Genomic DNA, 16,870 nt, shown 5'->3' with positions numbered 1-16,870 from the left:
AGACAACACTATGTTTGGTAACATTAGAATCACTGGCTCAAAATGAACCACACTGTTAAAGAGTAACCTCAACTCTATTTGTTGGCTATTTTTTTCTCCAGCAATACCTGCTTTAAATGAGTTATTTAAAAATGTCAACTCACATACAGGTGGTCAATAAACACATGAGGAGATGCTTAACATTGTTCATTATTAGAGAAATGCAAATCAAAACTACAGTGAGGCATGATCTCACACCAATCAGAATGGCCATCATCAAAAAATATACAAACAATAAATGCTGGAGAGGATGTAGAGAAAAGAGAACCTTCCTGCACTGTTAGTGGGAATGTAAACTGATATAGCCATTATGGAAAACAACATGTAGATTCCTTTAAAAACCAGGAATAAATCTACCAGATGACCCAGCAATCCCACTACTCAGCACATACACTGAGAAAAACCACAATTCTGAAAGACACATGTACCCCAATGTTCACTGCAGCAATATTTATAATAGCCAGGACATGGAAGCAACCTAGATGCCATCAACAGATGAATGGATAAAGAAGCTGTGGTACATTTATACAATGGAATATTACTCACCCATAAAAAGGAATGAATTTGAGTCAGTGGTAGTGAGGTAGATGAACCTAGAGCCTCTTAAACAGTGAAGTCAGTCAGTAAAAGAAAACAAGTATCGTGTATTAAGCCATATATATGGAATCAAGAAAAATGGTACTGATGAATCTAGTAGAGAACAGACTTGTGAACAGTGTGGGAAGCTGAGGATGGAACAAATTGAGAAAGTAGCAATGACACATATACACTTATCATGTGTAAAATAGCTACTGAGAAGTTGCTAAGTAACACAGGGAGCCCAGCCTGGTGCTCTGTGATGACCTAGAGGGACGGGATGGGGGGAGTGGAGGAGGCTCAGGAGGTAAGGGATATATATGACTGATTAGTGTTGTAGAGCAGTGTGCATGCTCAGTCCTGTCTGATTCCTTGCAACCACATGGACTGTAGACCACCAAGCTCATCTGTCCATGGGATATTCCAGGCAAGAAGATTGGAGTGGGTTTCCATTTCCTTCTCTAGGGGATCTTCCTGACCCAGGGATTGAACCCACACTTCCCTAATAGCTCAGCTGCTAAAGAATCTGCCTGCAATGCAAGAGACCCTGGTTTGATTCCTGGGACGGAAAGATAACCTGGAGAAGGGGTAGGCTACCCACTCCAGGATTCTTGTGCTTCCCTTGTGGCTCAGCTGGTAAAGAATCTGCCTGCAATGGGGGAGTTCAGTTCAGTTGCTCAGTCGTGTCTGACTCTTTGCGACCCCATGAACTGCAGCACGCCAGGCCTCCCTGTCCATCACCAACTCCCAGAGTCCACCCAAAGCCATGTCCATTGAATCAGTAATGCCATCCAACCATCTCATCCTCTGTCGTTCCCTTCTCCTCCTGCCCTCAATCTTTCCCAGCATTAGGGTCTTTTCCAATGAGTCAGTTCTTTGCATCAGGTAGCCAAAGTATTGAAGTTTCAGCTTCAACATCAGTCCTTCCAATGAACACCCAGGACTGATCTGCTTTAGGATAGACTGGCAGGATCTCCTTGCAGTTCAAGGGACTCTCAGGAGTCTTCTCCAACACCACAGTTCAAAAGCAATGGGGGAGACCTGGGTTCAGTCCCTGGGTTGGGAAGATCTCCTGGAGAAGGGAAAGGCTATCCACTCCACTATTCTGACCTGGAGTATTCCATGGAGTCCATGGGGCGGGCAAAGAGTCAGACACAACTTAGCAACTTTCACACTTCACACTCCTGCATTAGCAAGTGGATACTGAGCAATCAGGCAGCCCCACTGTACAGGAGAAAGCAACACAAAATTGGAAAGAAATTTTTCACCAATTAAAAAAAATTTTTTTAAAGAACAAAATTTACTAACAAATTGGAAAAAGAAAAATTTTTAAATGTCAACTCTGTATCTGAAATCAACTTTTTGTACTCTAAACGGTAATTATAAGTCCATTAAAAGAAATAGAAAAAGTAGAATTTTTATTTTTCCTTTTCCAGAGATATGATAAGCCAGCTTATTTAGATAAACTTTTCTGTTTGAAAAGCTAAAATGTTGATGGACTTCTTAAAAGCACTGAAGGCTGAACAAAGGAAGAGGTCAGGAAGTCAGTCACTCAAAGAAAATGAGAAAAATAATCCGAAATAAAGTTTATCAGACTGGGATTTTTAAAAACAGCATACTATGCTGTTTAGAAAAGCATCTATTTAAAAACTAATGTGGATATAATATTGGATGAAATACTTTTAAGGCAAAAAAACATACTAGTGACAGTCACTTTGTAAAAATAAGATCACCAAGAATAGAAAGCAATTTTAAATTTGTATGTACCTCAAAAGTAGAACTGACAAACATTTTTAAAAAGTAGACAAATCCACAATCACTGTCAGATTTGAACATATGTCTCTCAATAACTGACAGAAAAAAGCACAGAGAATAATTAAGGCTATAGTAGACTTGAAGAAACTCAATCTAATTGTACATTGTAGAATAATGCACCCAACAACTTCATAATACATATTCTTTTCAGCCCACACATAACATATACTAGTTAGATGATATATTGGTGCATGAACCATATCTTAACAAATTTCAAAGTACTAAAATCAGATTATGTTTACTTATTCCATATATCCTGTGCAGTTGTATGCTAACTGTATCTCAATAGTTATAAAAATTAATTATATATAAAATGGTATAATCACTACATATTATGTACAGTGAGGTATCAAGAAGAAAATTACATCTTCCTTAACCAGTTCAGAGTAGGGAGCATGCCATAATTTATACAATAAAATAATTCAAAATTTAGTTTGTAATATGCATATTGAAAAACAAATTTTTCAATAGATGTCACTAATAAAACTTCTAAAGTTCTGAAATTTTTTGAATGAGAAGTATAACAAGGGAAACATCAAGCTAGGAAAATCATCAAAAGGAAAGGAAATCATCAAGCAGGGAAAAATCATCAAAATTGATTACAATTTTACAAGTTTTCTTGCAGTCTCATAGTCATTTTGATTCATAAAGCCGCCTTCCCTGGTTCAGTTCTATTAAAGTGAAGAGTCCTAGATTAAAAAACAAAACCTTCATGTCCAGGAGATGTTGTGTATTAACACAATTCAGTTGAACGTGTCAAAAAAATAAATAAGTTACTACAACCTACTTCCATAACAGGAAATTACTTAACACAAATCCAAGCAGTAGTATTTTTTCCTTTTTTTAATTACAAAAAAATGGTATGTTCGATAAAATTTAGAGGGAAAACCCATCCATACTTTTCCATATTCCCCCATCCCAACACAAGCAACTTTATCTGGGAATTACTACTTTCCAATTTATATATACCATATATACATTTTCACATTAGCTATAATGAGTGTACAAATTTTTGTCTTTGTATTTAAACTTTGTTCAAGATATTCAATGTTTTTACAGTTATTCGAATTATACCTTTTTAAAAGGCTACACAGTAATCCCATTGATGTGTTATCATTTGAGTTGGGTATTTATATTAGGCACTGCAACTATACCTCTGGGTTACTCCATGGTTCCCTGTTATACTGTTATACTTGTATAGATCTTTTAAGTTTATTCTTCTCTCAAACTGTTGTCTTAGGATAAATTATCCAATATTGGGAATCAGTGGGTATAAACATTTTTCTGGCTCCTGAAACGTATTACTATAATGCTTTTCCAAAAGGCAGAAATCTGAGTACAAGGTTGCTAATAGTACATATGGGTATCTACTTCAGAACAACCATACTAGAAGTGAGTATTAACTTTAAGTAAATAACATTTTAAATTCAATTAAAAATTTACCCCAGGACAATCCCTCAGTAATTTACAGACTTTGGAGGCTCGTTCACTTTCTGTCTGTTGCTTAAGGAATTATTTCATTGAAGTTTACTAATGTCTGATCACAAAATCATTTTATATTTCTTTTTTAAGTCCTTGAGTTCTGCTTAAACATTCTTAAACTGTTATATGGAAAAGGCAATAACTCCATTAATAGAAAGCAGCTTAATTTAGAATTAAACTATGAATCAGTGTTGATAAGGAAACCAAATTACACAATGGCAAGTAAATACCTAGGGCTTCCCAAGTAGCTTAGTGGTAAAGGATCTGCCTGAAATGCAAATTTATCTTATAAAATGTAATTACTGAATGTTTTTATCTTTTATTAAAAGTTACAAAAATAATACATTTAATGTAAAATAGTACAGAAGTATACACTATCACTTGTGATAAATTTAATGATGGAAACACTCCATAACTGATAGTAATCCTGCAAAAATTTTGGTAGAATGTTAAGTCTTAAGACAAATTGCCGTGTACCTTATAAAATGTCCCACTCAAACAACCAAAATGCATTTGTTTGACATACGTATTGAGTTTATCTGTTCAAGTGGTAGGTAGTATCCAAGTTGGATGCTACACAATTAGCATCACCTTGGAAGTTTAAGAAATATTTATTTCTGGGCCCCACTTTTCACCGATTCTGATGAATTAGTTGTGGATGAGGCACAGGTGTTGGTACTTTTTCTTTTATAAATCTCCCAGGTGATATTAGGGCTTCTCTGGTGGCTCAGTGGTAAAGAATCCACCAGCAATGCAGGAGACGTGGGTTGTATCCTTGGGTTGGAAAGATCCCCTGGAGAAGGAGATGGCAACCCACTTCAGTATTCTTTCCTGGGAAATCTCATGGATAGAGGAGCCTGGTAGGCTACAGGGTATCGGGATGCAAAAGAGTCAGACATGATTTAGCGACTAAACAACAACAAAGTAAATACTTAATTGATGAGCTCTGAAGCAAGCCCACCATTCCCCTAGTCTCATTCTTTTCTTAACTGGCTCCTTTTGGTTCATGAACATATTGTCGTAAATGTCTACTCAGTCTTAAAACTGACCAACCCTCACTCAATTCTGTAGTCCCTTCATAGCACCTTGGAGCCCCTGTCTTGTAACTGCCAAAAAGTGTTAAAGAGTTTTTTCCCTCAATGCCTTGATCTGTGCCATTGAAAAAGCTATTCTGAAGGTCAGATTCTTTAGTTGTTAAATTGAATAGTTATCCTCAGTTCAGATCCTCTTTACCTCCTGTTTCTACTATTATAAAAGCTTCCTTGATATTTTCAAACTTATTCTTCAATAATTCCTATTACATCATTGCCTTTAAATCTTTTTAAAGGACAACTTTGGTTACATCACTTCTCTGTATATAAACTTTTAATGGTTTCCACATGCCTACCAAATTATGCATAGATTTCTTAATCTAAAATTTCAGATGAAGGGTAGCTATCCCCAAACAACCTTTCTGGCTATCTCATTAATTTCCTATGCTCCAGGAAAAATAAAGACACTCAATTTTCTCAACACATGCCTTGCTATCTTTCTATTCCCTGAACTCATACATTGCTTTTCCTTTACCCCACTTTTTAAATTTTCCTTTCTCATCAAACAACCTTCTGCCCTTTAAAAGTCTCTGGGAAAGCTACCTATTAACCAATTAAAACATTATTGTTTTAAAAAGAATATAAAATACACTGAACAAATATACTCTTACTTCCATATAATTGTTATGGAATCTACTGTATTCTATCTTGAATTTTAGTTACTTAAGTGCTATGCTTTTATTCATATTAGACTGAAAATAATTTGAACTTAAGAATGACATCTTACACAGTTTTTTACCCAATACTTTCACTAGCTGTTCTCATTTGATACCAAATTTCATGCTGCGATTTCATGCATATTTAGCATGAGCCAAGGCCACACAGCTATACTAGAACTGGGGCTTGAACATAGCCATAGTTCTTAAGTGCTGGCTATCACTAACACACTATAGAAAATGTAAAAAATACCACAGAAGGTATCTAAAATATTTAAAATAATAACATGTATTTTCTTCTGTACCCCAATAGCAATTTGAATATATCATTATTTACTGGAATATTTTATGAATATTTCTCTATATTTCTATTTTCTTCTAATTGATTGTGGACATATTTACATCTCAAGTACTTGGCACAGTGTCTAGTACATAATAAGCTATCAATAATTTCACTGAACATTCAGGAAACAGAAAAGAATCTGAGGAATGGTATTTAATAACACAGAATGCCTGACAAATCAAACCGAAGAATTCATTAACCGATCACTGACTGTCTTTTCTATCTCTTACTAAAGCCTTCTCTGTTGAGACATTGGCCTGGAAGTAATAGATTATCCATAGGAGTGGATACATAAATAAAGGGAAAAAAATTCAGGGGGAAAAACAAAGTCATGAATGCAGTACTCCTGAAAATATTCAAGGCAAAAGAGAATAATCAATGAAATTTTCTATGTGCCCAGGTAATTTTAAACTATATACACACTAGCTGTCGTCATTTAGTCACCAAGTCATGTCCGGCTCTTTACAAACCCATGGATGGTAGCCAGGCTCCTCTGACCATGGAATCTTCCAGATAAGAATACTGGAGTGGGTTGCCATTTCTTTCTCCAGGGCACCTTCCCAACCCAGGGACTGAACCCCCATCTCTTGTGTTGCAGGCGGATTCTTTAGTGTTGAGCGACTGGTGAAGCCTGATATTCACACTAGTAGAAAACAGCATATTTATTGAAATATTTGCCAAGCACTGTGCTAGATGTTAGATAATGTACCAAATGGATAGTGTACAGGTAGCTAATCAAAAGCAGATGATAATATGATGGGCGCTGGTAATTCAATTATAATGGAAACTATACAAGTTCTATTGAATAGCTTGTTTATATAAGTCAACATGAGAAATTTGATTTTGTTCATCACTGGGTAGAAAAATATGGTATCATGAATTACCAAATATAATTAATTAATTAGGTTCTGAGGGTACCTACTCTTAATCAAAGGTAAATTAGAGGGAAATTATCTTAAAAATCTTTACTACTTTACCAATTAATTAAACAAATAATTATTTAACATCTACTTTGAAATCCACATAAAGAACTAAACATTGAGAACAGTAAGTCACAGTTATGGAAGAAGCCAGACATATAAGTAATGATGACAAAGTATTTTTTCTGAAGACTGTCATGAAGTGGAGTCTTTCTTATAATGCTGGTTTTGCAGGCCAGTACCAGTATTTACGTGTTTATCTGTTATAAAACAAAAAAACTCTCTGTATTTTAATGAATCATATTTGTATTTCACTGACTACACTAAAAAAAAAAACTCAATCCCATAAACTACTAATGATTATACCAATGAAAAGTCTACCTTCACTCCCCCCACCCCCCCCAGTCAACACCCTATCCTCAGTGTCACATTTTGATCCTCAAGTCAGACTATTCTTTACATAAATATTTCTGCCCAGATTTTGCTTATTCTGCCTGGGATGCTTCTCAAAAAATTTACAGAAAAGGTATCCACCCTCCAAAAACCATCTCATGCAAGTTTTCTCAATTTCCAAACAAGGTGAAATCACACTCTAATATGTATGGTAATTATTTTTGGTAATCATTCCTACCCCCATCTTCTGTTTTGCCTGAACATAGGCCATTTGGCAATATATTGTATGTCCTATAAGGTTCAGGATGGACAAAGTGCTAGGTAAATATTCAGTGAGCTGAAATCCAAGAAACTGATTGCGCTATGAACAAAAACCACACTTTCACATTGTTTCTGAAATTTAAAAAACCAAACATATTAATGGAAGAGTAAATTAATTTTATTGACTGATGAAAAACTAAAGTGATAAGAAGTATGAATAGTATACAATAATCAGTGAGTTCTGCTGGAATTCTGTTTTTCTTCTTTTCACTTTAAGCCAAAAGGACATAAAATTATACAGTTAGTGAGCTAATCATTTTAAATTTCTTCAACAAAAACTGCATAGTTCAGCAGTTGCACAGCATTAAATATATACATTTTTGTAAAACCCTGAAAGTTTTCCTTTTGTGTTGACCTCAAAGGCTAATGGAATCACCTATACTGGTCGGATTCAGAGTTTCTTTTCCCTTTTCTGCCACCCTGCAAAGAGAAATAGGGTAAATTATTTAAAAAGTGACATTTTGGAGGGAAGTTTCCTTTTAAGAATAAATGAGATCAAAGGCATTTTTGACTATGAAAAGGAAGGAACTTCTTTTTGAGTTTGTTGCAAATTTGAATTAACCAAATTATTTTTACATGGCTTTTATCAATGGTTAAAGTAGGTTGTAGAAAACAGCCATCTATCTGAATTAGTCTGGACTTACTATGATTACCCGTATCTTATTTTTTAGAGCTCATCTGCACTGTCCCAGATCTTTTTAAAAAATAAAAATTTTGATCTATGCTAAAATAAACAACTTGCTCCATATGATCAGCAAATTTGGGGAATTGCTTTGCTACCCCTTTGGGTAATTTGATTTCCAATTCAAGTGTTGTATAGTTCTGTTCATGTAAGAAAGCATTAGAAATCTGATTTTGTTCATCAATGGGTTGAAAAGAATATTATACTTTTCATATTGCTCAGTGACATATAAAAATCTATATTTAATTTGCCCCAAATGAAACTCTATCAATGGTATTTAACTTGAGCCAAAGAAAGAGAAAGGGAGCTTAAAAGCCAGAAAGTAATTTTTCATTAATTACTTTTAAAGTAACATTTTCTGCCTTACTCTGATTCAAAAAGCAAATATTTATTTTAAAAATATGAAAAGCACAAAGGTACAAAAAAGAAAATTTAATCATCCATAACTATTCTACCCTCCATTTTAACTATAAATAATGGTTTGATCGGGGCTTCCCTGGTGGCTCAGTTGGTAAAGAATCTGCCTGAATGTGGGAGATCTGGGTTTGATCCCTGGGTTGGGAAGACTCCCTAGAGAAGGGAATGGCTACCCACTCTAGTATTCTTGCCTGGAGAATTCCATGGACAGAGGAGCCCGGCAGGCTACAGTCCATGGGCTCACAAAGAGTCAGACATGACTGATTAACACTAATGGTATAAGGTATTTATAATAATTTAATAATCTTTCATTTTTATAAACTATGGCAAAGATACCTAAACTTAATCACTAGAATCACCTAAGTAGTAATATTTTAAAAATTCTGATGCCCAGACTTTGTCCCAATCTATTTATTTATGATAATTAGGAGTGGGCTAAACAATCTGTAATTCAAAAAGTTCCCAAGAGATTCTGATGATCAGCCAAATTTGGGAATGACTTGCCTGTGAAAGTACATTTCTCAGAGTGGTGGTTATATGAGGGGCACAAGGAACCCAGACCCATTTAATAATGTTGGCAGCTTCTCTTTGTTCCATCCGTTTTCTGCCTATAACTTCCCTCTCAGAGTTCAAAAACATAACTATAACAACCTTCTTAAAAAAAAATCAAATAAAGAATGCTATTATTCACTCCTGAACAAATAAAAGCTTTGAAAAGATTTATCCAGAGGGAAAAAACCTGAAGAGGTTATGTAAAACTTGAGATGTATAATGACAGGTATTAAAAACAAGATTTATTTCCTGACAGAAGGGAGATAAAAAATAAAGTTACTAAAAAACTTTCCACAAGGTAGATACTCACTATACATATTTACCAATGTTATACAGCTTAAAACTCTTACTTTGCTTCTAAACAAGAGTTTTTTTAAAAATAATAATAATCCAACAATCCTTTTCAAAGCTTCCCAAAGGGAATCTTCCTTCCTGGACTGATGAGATGTCAAAAGCTAGAGCTAAAAAACTTTTATGTTCTCTTTCAAACTTTTTTGACTATGACTCCACATTAATTAACTAATTTTATATCATGACATAGACACATATACATATGTATACACAAATATATATGTGTTTGTATATATTCACACATGTACACATATACTGAAAGAAAGCCATGACATTATTTATGGCTTCATCCAGAAAAAAATACTCAATGCCAGCTTGTAAATGCAGAAGAAATGACAGAATTAGAAAAATCACTCTTTTGCAACTACCAAAATAATAACTGTTACAAATATCATCAATGGATGCTAAAACCATTGAGTAAAAAAGAATATTCACACAATCTCAAACTATAATACCACATATTATTTATTGATTACAAAGGGGGGAGATATCTTTACCGTAAGATATCTAAAAGATACTGCTGCACCCCAGTGATCAAACTCACAATGTCACGGGAGGAGCATCACTATGTACCTTCCCTCAGTAGGATGCACTGGCACATACACCACATCATCTGTGTAGCACCAAAGACCACGCTGAATTCCTTTAGTTATTGCTGTATACACCAATATCTAGAGTAAACATTTCCTAATATGTAAACTACATAACCAATAATAACAAATTTGGTGAATAAACTGTGGCCTAAGAATAAAATAATACATTTATCCTCACACGTATATATCTATTCTAAATGTATTATTTGTGATGAAAACACTTACAAAAGCATACCTGATATTTGGCTAATTCTGCTTGTAACACTTTCACTTTAGATCTTTCTTGTTCTAATGCAGCATGAAGTGAAGTTACCTATAACCAAATATTCAATTAAAAGAGACTTTTTTGATCAATACTCTTTATTTCTTAACACTTATTTGCAATGATGATTTTTCACTACTAGATTAATGAGCATCAGAAGAGAACCTCTCTCCCCACATACAATTTCAATTAGGCATTTTGCTCAGCTGTATATTATAAAGATAGGCAGGACAAGTTCACTGTTCTAAGACAAGATCACAGGATAAGGATGGGAAGGGGAAAAAATCAAGTACGTGAACACGGGAAATTCTATCTGCCCTTTCTATCCCTATATTCATAGTCCACATCAACTAAAATACAACCGTATCTTCCCCTATTCTTTAGGACATACACACCTCTCTTAGCACAGTAAATAGAATCTTCATTCATTTGCTACAGCCACACGGGAAATTCTATCTGCCCTTTCTATCCCTATATTCATAGTCCACATCAACTAAAATACAACCTTATCTTCCCCTATTCTTTAGGACATACACACCTCTCTTAGCACAGTAAATAGAATCTTCATTCATTTGCTACAGCACGGCACAGTGATAATGAAGTATGGTTTAAAACATTGTTTTTGCAGTACTGAAGGGCTGTCAGTTTCCTAATTCAGGACAAAAGAATAAATAGTTTTCCTTACCTGTATTGTTAGCTCATTCTTGATACTTTGTGATTCATCAACTTGCAGAAGTATTTCTGCTTTATCTTTCACTGACAAAAAAGGAAAAATAGCAGTATAATCTTTTCAATCACTCAGATACTTTAATAATACTTTTTGGTGAACCAAGACAGCAGTGCAGTCAGGCAAAGATTAAATTGTCCTCATACTTAATGACTGTATTCCTGAACCTATATATACCTCTTTATTTCCACTGGTAAATTCTGATCATTATTATCACCACAGCAGTTTTCATTGGAAAATTTACATTTTCCATGGTGGTAAAATATTAATTGTACAGATATGATAAAAGATTAATTTTTTCCATCTATACTAAAAAGGATAAGGACAGAGTAAATAAAACATTTCACATAGGGAAAAAAACTTTAACTATCTAGACTAGTCAAAGCAAGATTTTAAAAACAACGTAGCGTGGTTTTTTTGTTGTTAAAATTGTCAATGGTGCATACTCTAAGGCCCACAAAAATTATTTTCATCTGACTTTTCATACCATTAAAGCACTATCAAATAAATGTAGCTCATATGAGCACAGTTAATCATGTAACATCTATAGTTTCAGAACTATTCACTTATCTAAAGGTTTTTCCCTCTTTAGGAAAGCAAGAAATCTCTATCACCACAGCTCTTCCAATGTAACAGTGTCATTCAAATTTTTCCCAGTTTGATATGCACTAAGGTGAGATGCTGTGTCAAGAAACATATCACACTCTCTCAAGACTCAAACTGAGAACTTTTACAAATTATACTTTCTACTCCTTCATCCTCAGAATTATGCACCCTCATTGAGAAACAAGTGATTTTTAACAATTATGTCATATTTTAACTACAGTTTTTCTGTAATGCTGTTTTGTGTTTCAAAGAGACTGATACATCAGAGAACAACTTGAACATAACATGAATTGTATACTTGTTTTAAGCACAATTTCATGAATACAGAAAACTGCAGCCATGCACACACCTGAAATTACCTACCAACTATTTCAGTTCACTATGTGAAGAACCACACCTACTGTCCATCCTTCCATCACTTAATAGTAACAACACAAGTTGCAACCCTTCTAAAACCAACTTCTACAGCAAACTTTAGGTTGTCTTCAAAGTAAAGTGCCATATTTATTATAGTACTTATGTGTTTAACCATTTTAACATGAAAAAAACTGTTACTTTTTAATTAAGTTCCCATTTTTTTTCATGTCACCGATGAAATCTTTAAATGTTGTATGCTAATTCCATTTCCTCTATAAATTTTGTGGTCTTTATATGATTTTGTAAAGGTTAGTGATTTTTAGGAACACATATTGTATTATAATAGAACTGACTATATTTACATTTATATTTATATTATAAATGCTAACATCTGTATACTCTAATGTACCATATTTTTCATGTAATAGTTCTATATAAAATTATTCTACTTGGACGACTTATAGTATGGAGTATGGACACTGATATTACTTACGGTAGCCATTTTAGTCTATTTTTGATAATAAGTTTTTATCAGTTAACTTTCTCACTTTTCACAACTGTTTCCCTAAGGAATATTACTTTATTTTTACATATTTAAAAATCATACATCCAGTATTCAATGATACCCTTAATTTCTTCAATTAGAACTGTATCTTGTAAACATTATTTTATTTTCATAATGTTATTCATGAAATGATCCACATGGAGCTCAGTGACATGCATAAATCTAAATTCATCTCAGGATGCTGATGTCTAACTTCAAATAATGTCATTTCCCATTATCATTTAACTTCTATTTTTATCATAGTTAAGCTGTGTAACAGTTAAGTTACATTATAAAAATAGTAAAATTATAAAAAATGTTTGACTATAAGACTATCTATTCTATTCAATTGGACAGGATTTCTGGTTTTTACTCATATTGTTTTAATAACTGCTATTTAATATAGTTTAAGTTTTGCTTGGACGATTCCACTCCTACTATCTTCATATCTGAAACAATTTTAGGTATCTTGTTTACTTATCTTTTAAGGTGTGGTTCATAAATTCTTAATTTCTTAAGTGCTATACAGTACTCACAGGAGCTATATTTGGGATTTCATTAACATTTGTTAACAAGAGAAATTGTTTGTTACACTTAATTTCATCTATATAAAAGATTTTCTCATCTATTCATGTCTTTATGTCTTATATGGCTCATCATTTTCTTTTACAAATTTAATACAAACTTGTTCTTAACGTAAATTTTTCACATAGCTTTCAAGACCAATGCCATTTGGTATACATAATCAGAAATGCAGCTGATTAGGGGAGTTTCATATAACACCAACTTTACTAACGTTATTATCTCTGCGGCTGTTGCTAAGTCGCTTCAGTCGTGGCCGACTCTGTGCGACCCCAAAGACAGCAGCCCACGAGGTTCCGCCGTCCCTGGGATTCTCCAGGCAAGAACACTGGAGTGGGTTGCCATTTCCTTCTCCAGTATTATCTCTAGTCATTTTCGACTGAGTTCCTTGGCTTCCCACTGGTGATCTATAGCCTAAAGTTTAGAGTGGCCACAAAAGTATGAAGAGTGGGGACAGGGAGACAGGGGAGAAGGAAAAGCTGAAATGATGATAGGCCTTCTCCTCTACTAATAAATAGAATCTTAAGAAAATGTTATTCCTGTTTTCCCTCTAAATGTGGTCCAATAATTCATAAGAATTGAAATTTCAAGAGTTTCTTACTTCAATAGTTGTAAACTTGGGTAATACTAAGGTGCTGTAAGACAGACTTTGCAATCCTAAAATTATCAAAAACAATCCAGTTTCTACCATTTTGGGAAACCTTTTATTTTGTTGAGTTAATAAATCATACATCTTGGAAAGTTACCTTCAAATATTTTTAAGATTAATTCTAAAAACAGAAATCACTTACTTTCACCTTCCTGAAGCATTTTCAATAACTGTGCATTTCTTGCCTTTACTTCTTTATACTTTGCCTAATAATCAAATAAAAAGATTTAATTTTTTAAAAAGTATATGATGTGATAAATGCCTTACTAACAATTTATGGAACTATGAATTCTAGACTTGCTCAAAGACATAAATTACTTCTGAAAGAAACAAGATGAAGGAAAATGTATTCAGAAATATTATTTAAATCCCCAGTATAATAATATATATATATCAATATTACAGGTGACTGAATAAATAGAGTAGAATAAAAGTGGAGAAAAGAGAATAAAACTAAATTTTTCTTAAGAGTCACTTTTCCTCCTTGAATAAAATCCTTATACAATTCAAAATAATTACATGAAAACAAAAAGAAAAATGATGCACAGTTCTATACAGTACTATACTAGAACTCTATCTTTTCTATAATTGCCACTGTTCAATATGTGACTGCTAACTACTAGAAATGTAGCCAGTGTTACTGAGAAAATGACTTTTAATTGTATTTAGTTTTATTAAATTAAAAATTTAATTTATTTAACCTTTACTTATACAAATTAAAAATTTATTTTTATTTAAAATTCATGTAGCATATTAATTTTATACCACATGTAGTGGTTACTATACAGTACAGTTCTGTATTTGCTCAGTTAAGGCTTTACTAATCTTTTGTTATTTCATTAACTAAATACTGTTAAAATAATTTTTGGCTGAAATGAGTAATTTACTGAAATATTTTTCAGTTATTTTCAACTTTTAAAAAATGGCTTCTTTTCAAACTACACAAATGACACAATTATACATTATAAACAATTTAGGAATTGTATTCCCACATTAACATCCAGATTCCAGATAATTTTCCCCCTATAGTACCTTTATTCAACATATAGCACACACTGAACTATTTATAAATATTTAATAAATTAATACATTAGAGAAAACAATATATTTAATAATTATAGAAATAGAGGAGGTCAAAGAAAATAGATCAATATAAGAAACTTGTCATTTCTTCTCTCAACATGTACATAGATATGTACAGAAGTTACCAGATTCAAAAATCTTCCTTATAAAACAAATTTGATGTATTTTAAATTAAGTCCAGCAGATGAGTTTTACTAGGTACTATGTCCAGTAAATTGCTGAGGATAAAGCAATAATGTTATTCAGTGATACTGCAGACAACACACTGAATGGAAGCAGCAAGCACAGTGAACATAAAAGGTTGTAGGACTTGTGGAATTTTGAGAAGCTAGGAAATGAAGGGGGGAGATAAGTCCCCAGAAACACAAAAATATGAAGGGAAAACATACACAGTCAATTACAACTGTACTCATTAGGAATACAGAAATGTATCTACTGGGAATACAGAACTGTATCCATTACAAAATTCTCTCAGGGCTTCGATCAACGTTAATATCTCATCAAACTGTTTCTTGAGCTCAAGCCTTTGTCCAAGGTTCCGATCAGGGTATATAGGGAGGCATATCGTTAGTTACTCTTCAAGGTCTAGCCAGTTCATAAAGGAAAGATTGTAAATGAGCAAAATTATCCATGAAAATTCTTTATACTGCTCATAAAAATAACATAGTTTTGCATATATAGTCCTGAACAGGAAATATATTAATATCTGTGAAAACCTAAAAGTATAAAATCCTAGTACTATGCAATTTATAACAACATATGGAATATAGTGTCCTCATTAGTACTTTTAACATCATGAAAAAGAGAACACAAAGTTAAATACACGTATGTTGTGACTCCACAGGGTCCAACACAGATGTTCAACATCCCGAACATCTATGCCCACATCCACAGCCATTTCAAACTCAACATGTCCAACTCAACATGGAATCTGTTAGTTCCCATTTCCCAAACCAGTTAAAAACGTGTTCTTCCTCTTAACACTCAATACCTGTTAATTATGTAACCAGATTTGTCTTCATTCCAGGTCTTAGCTAGGTGCATCATCTTCCATAAAACAACTCTCGGGTCATTTTCCTTCTAAAACCTTTACTGCCCTCTCCTTGTCTAAAATGCAAATACCTTAATAATCTCACCTCAACTAACGTCTCTAATCTCTCCTACAACTTCCCATTTCTCTAAATGTCAGCAACAATGCATTTCCTCCCATTCTCTTCCCTTTGTATGCACTGTTCAATGTGGGAAAACTATCTTTTTTTTTGGGTGAAATCCTTAGCAATTTTCAATAGCAGCAACAGATTCATTCCTGTTTCTAGAACACTCTGTCAAATCTGTCACAAATTCTGCATTGTACTGCAATTATTTACATGATTTATTTTCTCCATTAGACTACAAGCTTCTTACTAATTCACCTTTGCATTCACTGTGCCTAACTCATGCTAAGTGCTCAACAAAAGCAAAATAAAATATAAATGACAAGAAAAGGGAGAAGTGGGTGAAGTTCAGGAGGGTTTTTAACAGGGATGATTCTTAAAGGCATGAGTACAGGAGGAAGGGAAATGTAAGAACCATTAGAGCTGGAACCTGACATTTTTTTCTTCATTAGTACATATATAGGGCCCAGAAAAGCACTTGGCGTATTATAGGCATTCAACAAATAATCGTTGAGTGAATAAATATTAGTTCAAAAAAAGAATGCTACTTGAAATGAATAAGAGATTTTTTTTAAAGCCTGACAAAGGAGAAGAGTAATAGTTTTGTGGTTAAAATAAACTGTATAAATAACATGTGTTGGTGAGGATATGAAGAAACTGGTAACCTTATGCACT

The 16,870-nt window shown here is 33.5% G+C and overlaps 1 protein-coding gene across 3 annotated transcripts in view; it reads right to left on the bottom strand.

Moving 5' to 3' along the window:
• Positions 1 to 7,736: 7,736 nt before the first annotated feature.
• Positions 7,737 to 16,870, bottom strand: part of GKAP1 (G kinase anchoring protein 1) — a 95,027-nt gene continuing 85,893 nt past the window's right edge. For 2 of the 3 annotated variants that reach the window (XM_061163759.1, XM_061163760.1), the window contains exons 10-13: positions 14,101 to 14,164; positions 11,179 to 11,249; positions 10,467 to 10,544; positions 7,737 to 8,056 (exon numbers count right to left, since the gene is read on the bottom strand). In XM_061163759.1, the coding sequence (XP_061019742.1) occupies positions 8,009 to 8,056; positions 10,467 to 10,544; positions 11,179 to 11,249; positions 14,101 to 14,164 (261 nt within the window). In that variant the 3' untranslated portion in view covers positions 7,737 to 8,008. Of the gene's footprint in view, positions 8,057 to 10,456; positions 10,545 to 11,178; positions 11,250 to 14,100; positions 14,165 to 16,870 lie in introns of all 3 variants that reach the window. The other variant, XM_061163761.1, reaches the window with a different exon arrangement.

The sequence above is a fragment of the Dama dama genome, chromosome 16 (genome assembly GCF_033118175.1).
Source record: "Dama dama isolate Ldn47 chromosome 16, ASM3311817v1, whole genome shotgun sequence".
NCBI classification, from domain to species: domain Eukaryota; kingdom Metazoa; phylum Chordata; class Mammalia; order Artiodactyla; family Cervidae; genus Dama; species Dama dama.
The sequence above is the reverse complement of the archived record's forward strand: the minus strand, read 5'-3'. Positions and strand labels throughout refer to the sequence as shown.